This window comes from Cynocephalus volans, chromosome 17 (assembly GCF_027409185.1).
Source record: "Cynocephalus volans isolate mCynVol1 chromosome 17, mCynVol1.pri, whole genome shotgun sequence".
Classification (NCBI taxonomy): Eukaryota; Metazoa; Chordata; class Mammalia; order Dermoptera; family Cynocephalidae; genus Cynocephalus; species Cynocephalus volans.
The window spans coordinates 22389718-22400675 of NC_084476.1; the positions used below are offsets into that span (position 1 = coordinate 22389718).

Consider the following 10958-nt stretch of genomic DNA (forward strand, 5'->3'; position numbering starts at 1 on the left):
CCCTTGCTAGAAGCACAGAGACCTGATGTGTGGCTTTTGACAAGTCATTTCACCTTTCAGAACCTGTTTGTTTTTCCCCATTCATAAAGTGGGAGTAGGAATTCTTCAGGGAATTTGTATAAAATGTTACCCACAAGGTCTGGCTTAATGCAAGCTGTTTAATGCCTTCCATCAGGGAGATCTTGAGTAGGTCTGAGCTACAGCACCAAATGGAATGGTCAAAGTTTCTATGCTTGTAATAGGCAATATTGGGGGCATCCTCCTCTCTAGGAATCAGGTTCACAGGATGTAAAATTGTCCAGAGGGCAACTGAGGAGCATCAATCTAGAATCTGGGAGAAGAGAAAGGAATCACATGGGTGAGATACATAAAAGGTGCACAACTATTAAGCTCACTACTGAGAGTATGCATAGTAGTTGAGCACACAGATGCTTGGGTCTACCACTGCATCTTTGAGCTTGTTCCTTAACCTCTCTCTGCCTCATATCCCATAAAGTAGTTACTATGAGGATTAAATTAATTTAAATGCAAAAGTTCTTAGAACACTAGCTGGCAAGTAGAAAGTAGGAACACTTTTTACTCAGGAATATCCATGAGTTCTCCATCACAGTTAGATTGGGTCTTGTGATCCACACTGGTCAGTAGACTGAGAACAAGTGTTGCGTCATGCATCATTTCCGGAAGTATGTAAGTGCTGGTGCGTGTTTGCCAACTTTCTTCTTCCCATCACTGCAGTCATGGAAACCACATACTGTGATGGTAGAACCACAAAATGGAAGCAATCTGAACCAATGAGTCACCGCATGGAGAAGAGCTGCCCTGCAGTCACCCAACTTGCATAAAACTTTGCAAGAAATAAAACTGCATTGTATTAAGCCACTGGGATTTAAGAGCCTATTCTATCCTGACCAACATAATTACTATTAAACTTGTAATCGAGGATGAGAAAAAGACAGATTTTAGAAAATTAGGATAGAGGCCAGGGACACTACTTAACAGCCCAGCAACAGATTAAGTGTACAAAAAGAAACCCTCCAACTGAAGCCCACACCCTCCTCTCTTCCCAGAGATAATGGGTATTACCACGTTTCTTCCATCTTCCAGATATATTCTGCATATATAAGCATGGGCATGCATACCCCAGGGTACTTCGAAAAGTTCGTGGAAACGGAATTGAAATAGGAGCCTTTCCGTGAACTTTCTGATGTACCCTCATGTTTTTATGACCAAATGGGAACAAATCACACTGTTCTGCATGTAAGTATCTTGGAAGTTCATTCCATATCAGAACCAACTTACCTGCCTCACTTTTTGGTAGTCTAAGAACCTTACAAATACTAACTTCTCAGGGCAGAACACAACGGAAGCCAGGCCCTTAGAATTCCCAGGGGAGCCTTTAAAAAAAAAATCTTAGTCCTGGTCCCACCCCCTGAGATTATTCACCTGGCCTGGGAACGGCCCGAGCACCCACCAGTTCCCTGGGAACAAGCACGGTTGAGAACTAGAATTAATCCCTCTATCTGTGCAATGAATCTCAAGGCCTCCAAACCCCGCTGGGATCTTGCTCCTGCCAGACAGCTTCTCCTGTTTCTTCCTCTCTATTCCCTTCCCCACCAGCATTGTGTTACCTTCCTTGTCCCTCCACCTTTTCCATCAGCCATTGTTGCATATCCTTCCCTTCACAGCCAATTCTTTTTCTTCACGCACTCTACATTCTCCAAACCATCTAGGTTCTTCACTCCCAGGTCACCAGGTTCTACTTTTCAGATCTTATATTCTCGTTACCATTGATCATACCCCTTTTGAAATATTCCTGTGTTGGCTTCTGTGACTAGCAACATTGAGCTGCTTGGCTCAAAGTCCAGCAGTCTAATAAATAAACACATCCATATTAATCCAGGATATAAATATTAGTGGCAACCAGTTTAAAAATAATGGGTCTGAACCACTGAGTAAAGTGTTGCTTCATGTTCCTCCAGTTTGGGAAATCTGTACCTGCAGCAGGCAGAAGCTAAGAGTTGCTACACTTAGCAATACCAAGAGTAAAGACTTAACAAAACTGGGTATAGTTTGGGAGATGTTAAGATGGAAATGTTTATTAGACATCCAAAATACCAAATAAGAAATTTGATGACTACAGTTCAAGAGAGATGGGATGGAGACAGAAATCCGGGTCTTCAACATAAATGATATTTAAACCCACAAAACACAGGGGGTCTCACCAAGTCAATGAGTGTAGAGAAATCCAAGAACAAAATCTTGGAAAAAGAGGAGGACGCAGCAAGAGACTGAGAAGCAATATAGCACACCATTGAATAATGGAAGCTAAGTAAAGAAAATGGTTCAAGGAAGAAACAGTCAACCCTGTCAAACAGTACTGAATATCCAAGGAGGAAGAGGACTGGACTTAATCTGGACACCATTGCTGACCTTGACATGCAGTTTCAGTGGAATGACAAGCCTGGATTGTTTAACAGTAAAAAAACGGAAAAGCTCATCAACTCCTTTGAGGAATTCTATTTAAAAAAAAAAAAAAAAAAACCACAGAGAAATGGAACAGTAACCAGAGACAGAAGTGGACTGGGATCAACCCATCCTGAGTCACATTAGATTTTTTTTTTAAGATTACCTAATTGTCTTGTATTGTTTCAGAACAAGCAAGGAAATCCCATAATGTTCTTTCTCAATTGTTTCTACCTACCAGAAATTACTTTGCAAACAAAAAAGACTTTCAGCTAATAGAGGGTCACAGGGCATTTAACTCTTACATGCTAGTGTGAAGTTATTACATGTAATATGTACCACATTTAGCCCAGAAGGAAGGAAATGTACTTGTAACTTGCCCAAGGCTGCCCCCACACAAGATGCTCTAGAGAAAAAGCAAACTGCATACTCACTAGTTGCTTGCTGTTTTTCAAAATAGTTGTTGGGTGAAATCACAGGAAATTTCCTTCCTGCTAAGCTGTATATCATGAACATTTTCTAATTAGGTATGCAAATGTGTGTATGTAATACATGTGCTAATTTTCTAAGTGAAATCCTGCAGAACATCTAACTCAAAGTGCACTTTGCATTATCAAACAGGATGAACCAGAGCGAAGAAGGGGAATGCATGACAAAGTGTCTTCACTTTTACTTTTAAATGATTATCAGTACACCAAGTAATAGCATGTTAACAAGTTCTTGAATTCTATCATCTAGTAATTTTGATTAAGAGAAACTAAAAGCAGCCTAACCACTTATACCAGTATTAATTGTTCTAACTCTTAGCCAGAATGGACTACTTTAAGGCTGGCTGCTCCTTCACACAGGTTACAAATAACTATTTACTACTTTTTCATAGATAAAGCCCCTGACCTTCAAGAAAGTACTAGGGAAAAAAATCATTTAATCCCTTTCTTTCTTCAAAGGATTTTTTTTTTTTTTTTTTTTTTTACTAGATCTAAGAAAGAAGTCAACATTGATATATATGTTTGAGCTAAAAGATATAGGAAAACAGACAATGTATATCCATTAAATTCAAACAAATATGAGGTACAAAGATCTTTGGATAAGTTCCAAGTGTGTACAAAGAAGCTAGATTTGCTACTCTCCAAAAAGTGAAGGGACCTACTATATAACATACAGAAATAATTTAACACCTTTTCTTAAGAATGTAACTTGAGCTTTGCTAAAGCTTCATATTCCATGAAGGCATCTAAAATGCCAATCCATGGAAAAGGTGCTTCTTTCTTCCTCTCCTATCCATTTATGCGGTAGTTTTCATGGATTTCTGGCCGGATGTCACAGACAAAGGCCAAGAGGTTATCCAAGACTTCATCTCTGTTCTGCTGGAAATAGGTCTGGAGGACGGTCATCTTCTCCTGGGTCTCTTTCTCCACTTCAGTGCTGCAACTGCCGTGTGATCCCAGAGCCTGAAGGTGGAGAGCAACAACACAGAGGTGGTATCACAACGCTGGCCAGGAACGTTTAGTAAGCAACTTGCTGCCTTTTAGAGAAACCCAGGCTCATCAACGCATATAAAAAATCAGTAGCAGGCAATGTAACCTCATGATAGAAGAGCATGTGGGGAAGAAGGCATCCCCCCAGAGTTAACGCAAGCACCATCTGCCAAAAGGTAAACTGCACAGCATTTCCACAGCTAGGAAATTATCCCAGAGAGACATATTCACATCTCTCCAGAGTGTAATGTGTAGCCCTAACCAAACACTGGAATCAACCTAAATACCAAACCACTGAGGACTGGTTATTATAGTGCTTCTATACAAGAGAATGGAATGGACTGTAAAATATGCAGTTTAAAGGGGAAAAAAGCAAGATATAGAACAGTATTAATGTATTAACATACTTCAAAAAGACTGTGGAAAAACAAAATTAAAATATAGTATAATTGGCCAGCCACCAAAAAAAATAAAATAAAAAAATAAAGATAGTATGTATTTTTCCATGAACCTTTTGAAGATCCCTCATATATATATTTTTACGCGTGGTTTGAAAAGTGGGGCGATACATGGTGTCAAAAAAAACTCAATAATAAACACAAGGTCACAATTTAGGAGAAATATATATGAGTTTCACCATTATCGGTTAATGTTTTAGCTCTCAAGTTCAGCTCTGGATTCACCAGTATTATGAACACACGACATCTGTTCTTTCAAATATAAATATAAAGAATATACAAAACACTGTTAACAGTGATCGGTGTTGAGGAGGACTACAGGTCTGGGTGAGAGAGAAACTACCTTCTCATTGTTGCCCCTTTTTATTGCTTGAACTTTTTACTGGATGCGTGTCTTTCTCTTCGGTTTCTATTTACAATTTAACACTCACTTAATAAATTTTCTTTTACCTTTATACCTATAGTCTTCACAATACAGCTGGCTTTTTGTTAACTGCCTGCTTTATTAGAACTTGACCTATCAGGTGGTGGGAGGCATGACCCTATTCATCACTTAACCTGCTCTTGCCTCATTATGTCATATGTTAATATCCTTTCATATCTGCATAACATTAGTTTACAAAGCATTCTCTCACATTACCTATTCCTCACAACAACCTAGGAAGCTATCACTCCACTTTCTACGTATTAAGAAACCAAGGCTCAAAGAGGACAAAGTGAACATGCAAAGATACAAACCCAAAAGTCTTCTGAGTTCAAACTTAAGGACCTTCATACTATACTCTAACTGTTCATATTATAGGAATACCCTAGGGCATTTTTTAATAACTCGGTTACTAACTCATATTTTTAAGTCCATAATCCCTACTCAGGCGGACTCCTTCTACCTCTGTTCCATAAATATAAGCCAAATGCCAAGTCCCAGTAAGTTGTGTCAAAACTGAAGAGGGTACAATGGAACACTTCTAGGAACTCACAGCTTGTGCCTTACAGTGCACCACTGATACCATCTCTTTGTGCAACTGCAGCACGGAATATAAAAATATGAAGAGGAGACAGCTGCCCTGACACAGAAGTATTTCTACAGTGTTGTGTGGGCAGTCTGACCACTCACAGCAACCAGTCAGCCCCAGTTCAAGAGTCAGAGAAACACTCTGAGTTTTAATAGCACTATAATTGCTCAGTGCAAAGATGATGGAAACTTCTGCTACTTAATACTAGGTGGGAGCATGTGCCTTCAATCCTGGACTTGGGCCTGGAAGAGTGTGTGCCTGGAACTTTGAGAGGCCACAATGTAGAACTTGAGAATGAAGCACACAGAGCCAAAGGCAGACTTGAAACAGAGAAAGAGTCCTGACCATATTATTTAAGCTCCTGTACCAAGATAAAGTTAGTCTTTCACCTAGGTTTTTAATTACATAGGCCAATAAATTCCACTTTCGACCAGTATGAATTGTTTTCAATTTTCAATGTGCATTACCTGTACCGATAGTTTCTTTTTTCTGTGAAGCCCTCTTCCATTCTTTCCCCTTTCCAGAATTATCCCTGCTTCCTTTGTTCTATCTGTGATCTGTACTATTACTGTATGCATATAGCCTGTACTATTACTGTATAGTCTATACTACTAATAAATGTCTCCTTCTATACTATACTAAACTGGGACTCCGTATGATTTATCTTTATGACCATCACATAACAGCACTATTCAGGTATAGGTCTGCATTACTTGTCTTTTATTACTGAGTCTCTCTGACCACCAGGTTGTAAGGTAAGCTCCATGAGGGCAAGGACTATGTGTATTTCTGTTCACATTAGCACAGTACCTGGCACATGTTAAATGTCTGATATTTGTTAAATGACAATAAATGAAAACTAGGATTCAATGTTAAGTTTAAAAAAAAAATAAATTAAAAAAAAAAAAAAACTGATTATTCTAAGAGACTCAGCCTGAGCATAAAATAAAACATACAATAACCGAATTTCCAAAATTCTACCAGAATCAGAATCTCTGAGCTATGCTGGATATTTTGAGAATGCAGGCGGGGGTTGGGGGGAGCTTCAGGAAACCAAAGCAGTAATGAAAATAATGGGGCTGGGGAGAGACGGGGAACCCACCGCAGCTTCCTTGGCCTTGAACTCTTTCTCCCTCTGAAGGCGGTACTGCTCAATTTCAGCCTGAGCTTCTTCTTTGGCCTGCTTCAGCCTTCGGTTCTTTCCTGTTTTCGAGGAAGAGAGCTTCATCAGGAAATGCTTAAAAGACAAGTAAAAAAGCAAGCAGAGACTAAGATAGTAAATTTTAACAGCAAATAACAAAAAAAAAAAAAAAAAATTTAAGACGCAGTCCCAAAAGAAGTGCATGGGAAAGAGAAAATTCAGAGCTAACTAATAGTATAGGTTCCTGCCTCCTACAGGCTGCAAATGATGGAAAACATTGAGAATGTGTCAGAATATTCTCTCAATCTCAGCTACTGAGAACCAACATAAAATGGGTGACATTAGCCATCTGGGGAGCTCTTCCTCTTCTCAAGAAGTAAACACCTAAGTATGCTGCTGATTACAACTGGAGCTCTGCTTAGAAGCTTAATATGCTCCGAAGGGACATCAACCTAAAATGTAACTAATCAAACAGATGATGTAATATTGGAAACTAATATTACATGGGGAAGTAAAAGATGATGTAATACTGGAAACTAATATGTCATGGGGAAGTAAATGATCAAAGTGGAATGCCGAATGGTGAGCACTGGACAGTAAGACTGCACAAGCCCCTGAGAGGCAAGGAAACACGGGTGTTCTGGTTTCTAGAAGAGTGGTTTAACACACAGCTAGAAAAAAATCTCTAGGTTCTATAAGAGCCAATATTAAAACAAACCTCAAGATCAGCCAACACATATTCTCTGCTTTGAATCTCGGCTCACCAATCAAACTTCCTGGATATCCAAATGGAAAAAAAGAGGGGAGCCTAGACGATCAACCTAAGTATTCATTTTGTTCAGAGCAAAAGACATATCGTGCATCTAAAACTTAAGCTTTGTTATACATCACTGTGTATCAATTGTCTAGAGTTCACTCAACCCATGCAGATGAATGAAAATGAATTTAACCTTCTACCTTCCGATTAATAACAGAATTTTGGACTTTTAATGACATCATGACATCAACACTCCATGAGGCTAGTCTGAAATGATTAAGAGGTCTCTAAGCACCCCAAGGACTATTTCTGTAAAACTGTATTTACTCCAGTATTATTTCAGCCCTACTGCTGTCTGCTTCAGCCCACCTCTACCCCAATCTTTCACATGCTATCCTCCCCATCAGCTATATTGGGCCATATTTTTAAAGCCAAAAATCTTTTCCAAGCTAACAATCTATAAATAGCACTCATGGCCTGAACATTATGTGCCACATAACTTCACAATATATCACTCCCAACTCCCTGAATTAACTACTTAAAACAATAACATTCTCTGCCTATCAACAGACATCCTCAACGTTCAATTTCAATAGGCTTCTCTGAAAACCAAAAATTTTCGAACAGGAAATTACATTTTTTTTAAATCTTGTTTTTCTTGAGCCTTACATATGGAAACCAGTGTTTTGTTTCACTTCAAAGAAATAAACCATAACACAAACTCTTTTTTTAATGTTAAGGTTCAAAGCAATGATATCGCAAAAAGATTGGGTTGGACCATTTTACCACACACGTCACACTGGTTCTTCCCAATTCTTAACAGAGCAAGTCAACCATAATTCAGGATCAAGAAAGGCAATAATTTTTTCAAATTGTAGCTCTTCTGAATACTTCTGTTCCTAACTACTGAAAAGTCTGAGATGTATATTGACTCCTAAGTTAGATGTAAACTAACCCCTTTAATACAAATTCATTCAGTAAATATGTAATAGCTACCTAAGATATACAAGACCCTGCACCAGGCTTGATATGATAGAGAAAGGTATAAAACATGACCCTAACCTCCAATGCACTCAGAATTTTCTTACCATATTCCAAGTATTTGTTCCTATACCTCCCCCAAATATTCTCACATCTTTCCAAAACAGACCGACAATTTCTGCTATTGATAAGCCATTACAGGACAAACTCAGAGAAGTCATTCTGGAAATACTGTATCAAAGGCACGACTGAAAATATTCTAGGAAGATCATACAACTTTCTAGTTACCAGAGCAAGAAGAAAAAGCTTCCTCCCATCCCCAGCACCCTCAAGGAAAGATTTTCCTACTAAATACAGAGTATTGCACAACCCCTAAATGAGAAAGTACAAAAGCCATGCTTGAAATCTACTTGAATGTAGAATAAAAGATAAGTCCTATGCTAGGAAAAACACCAAGGAATTACTGAGATTAATTAGTTCTTGATATTTTACCCCTCATGGGAAAGGAGGCCTCTGAACCCCAACTATGCTGCTTCCTAGGGTATGGTCAAATCATCTCTCTCTGAGCTTCGTTTCTTCCACTTGTAAAATAGGGAAAGAAACATCTTTCTCACCAGATGAGAAATTGGATACATAAAGTCAAATTAGACACGGTCCCCGTTCTCCAGGACCTTAGTCTAGTGACTGAGCCATACAAGTAAAACAGATTTTTGCACTACAATTACAGAAGTAAGCACCTGGGAGGGACGCCTAGACTGGAGTAGGATGAGTCAAAAAGGGCTTCCTGGAAGAATTGCAGTTTAAATTTTGAGGTCTGAAGGAAGGGGAAGGATTGGAGAACAAAGTAAAGTAAAATGAGAAAACGCTCTCCCAATCAGCAGAAAACTGCCTGTGCAAAAAGCTTGCGGATGAAATAAGTGAAGGTGAGTTGATGAACCACAGCGATTCAGTCTGGCTGGAGGAGAGTAGTACCTAAAAGTGAAATTAGGAAAGAATGCCTGATCGAAAGGAGCCTCCTCCACCCCACTAAGGAATCTGGGCTTTACTCTGCAGGCACTCCTGCAAAAGCGGAGTGAAGAGAACGAATTGGAGGAGAGTAAGACGGCATCTTCCACTCCCCAGTCTAAATTAAACACGCCTGTTAAATTCTTTAGCAATCCTGCACTTCTCAACTCCAGCCCTCATCTCATCCACAATTAGCCTATCCAATATCTGCTTCCTTCACTGGGACGTTGAGTATCGTGACGGTGGAGACGACACACACACCCTGGGCACTGCCCTTGGGACGTATTGGCCCCATTAAAAAATACGTAAGGGATCAACGAGTTAGGCTGCTACGGGAGCTTCAAAGAAGTTGGTGTCCTAGACTAAGATGCTGGCGGTAGAAATAGGAAAAAAGTGAAGAGAGACATAAGCTTTGGTGACCGACTAAATGTGGCGAACGAGGGAGGGAGAAGAGTCAAAGAGGACTCCAAGTTTCTAGACTGAACTGTGGATGGTGGCTCCCTTCACTGAGACGGAGCACCCCAAAGGAGTAAGTGGGAGAGGAAAACGACCAAGAGTTCCGTTTGGATAGCCCATTTCAACGCCTCCAGACCCCAAAAGGACGCTCAGCCCACTCCAGTCTCCACGCCCGATTTACTAGCCCACATCGCGGCTCCTAATAGACCCACAGGCCTTCCAGGACCCCAGCTCCAGAGAGCTCGGAAACACACAAGCTTCTGCGACGATAACCACCGCTCCATCCGCAGTTTTTAGGGCCTCACCCCCCTACCACCTCCCGCGGCCTAGCCGCCTTCCTTGCCTCGCGCCACGCCCAGCCGCCCCACCCCGAAACTCACGCTTGCGGGCCTCGGACACCTTCTCGGCGGCCCGCTTCTCCGCCTGCAGCAGCTGCTGGATCCCTTGCGACTGACTGGCCATGGCTGCGTCGACTCTGAGGCCGAAGGGAGAGGCCTAAATCAGATCGACAACTGCTCGGGTCGCCAGACCCGGCCGCCCACGATCTGCGCCTGCGCCGGCGCCCCGCCTGCCGTCACGTGACCTGCGCAGAGCCTCGTCAGCTGACCGCCACAGGAGTCCAGTGACTCGGCCGGGATGGGGCGGGGCGGAGGAAGGAAGAACCGAGCGCCTCGACTGCGCCTGCGCAGCATCTGTACACACGCGCGCGCGCGCTCTCTCTCTCTCTCTCTCTCTCTCTCTCTCTCTCTCTCTCTCTCTCTCTCTCTCTCTCTCTCTCTCTCTCTCTCTCTCTCTCTCTCTCTCTCTCTCTCTCTCTCTCTCTCTCTCTCTCTCTCTCTCTCTCTCTCTCTCTCTCTCTCTCTCTCTCCTTTTCCTGCCCGCACCGCCCCCCACCCCCCACTCCGCCTAAGCTGCTTTCGATGGCTGTTCCTCCGCTGTTTCCATCCTTGTAACCTGCAGTCGCGTCGTTATTTCCCTAGTCCCTCACTTTATAATACGCCCAGATAAAGGTCCAGAGAGGAAGGGCCAAACCAAATCACTTTCCGCTACACACTGCTCTATTCCCGTCCTTCTGGAACTTTCCTTGGCATTCGAAATAGTTTAAGGGCCAGTTTAGGAAGATTCTTGCCAGTTCTGCAGATGAAGTCTTGGGTTGCAAGTAGGGAGAGTTGAGATCAGGTCGGTCACTAATCTGTTGTGTGATTT

General features: G+C 41.5%; 1 protein-coding gene across 1 annotated transcript; it reads right to left on the reverse strand.

Moving 5' to 3' along the window:
• Window positions 1-2066: 2066 nt before the first annotated feature.
• On the reverse strand, window positions 2067-10334 carry ATP6V1G1 (ATPase H+ transporting V1 subunit G1). Its single transcript, XM_063082066.1, has 3 exons — window positions 10133-10334; window positions 6515-6615; window positions 2067-3914 (listed from the first exon to the last, which is right to left on the reverse strand). The coding sequence occupies exons 1-3, from the start codon at window positions 10212-10214 to the stop codon at window positions 3741-3743; spliced, it is 357 nt and encodes a 118-aa protein (XP_062938136.1). The 5' UTR covers window positions 10215-10334; the 3' UTR covers window positions 2067-3740.
• Between the last annotated feature and the right edge of the window lie 624 nt (window positions 10335-10958).

Bases quoted from the DNA above. Each gene is read 5' to 3' on its own strand.
- ATP6V1G1 (XM_063082066.1), bottom strand. From the start codon at position 10,214: ATGGCCAGTCAGTCGCAAGGGATCCAGCAGCTGCTGCAGGCGGAGAAG. The intron at 6,616-10,132 runs GTGAGTTTCGGG...CCTCGAAAACAG, and splicing joins GGTGTCCGAGGCCCGCAAGC to GAAAGAACCGAAGGCTGAAG. The intron at 3,915-6,514 runs GTGGGTTCCCCG...CTCCACCTTCAG, and splicing joins TCAAGGCCAAGGAAGCTGCG to GCTCTGGGATCACACGGCAG.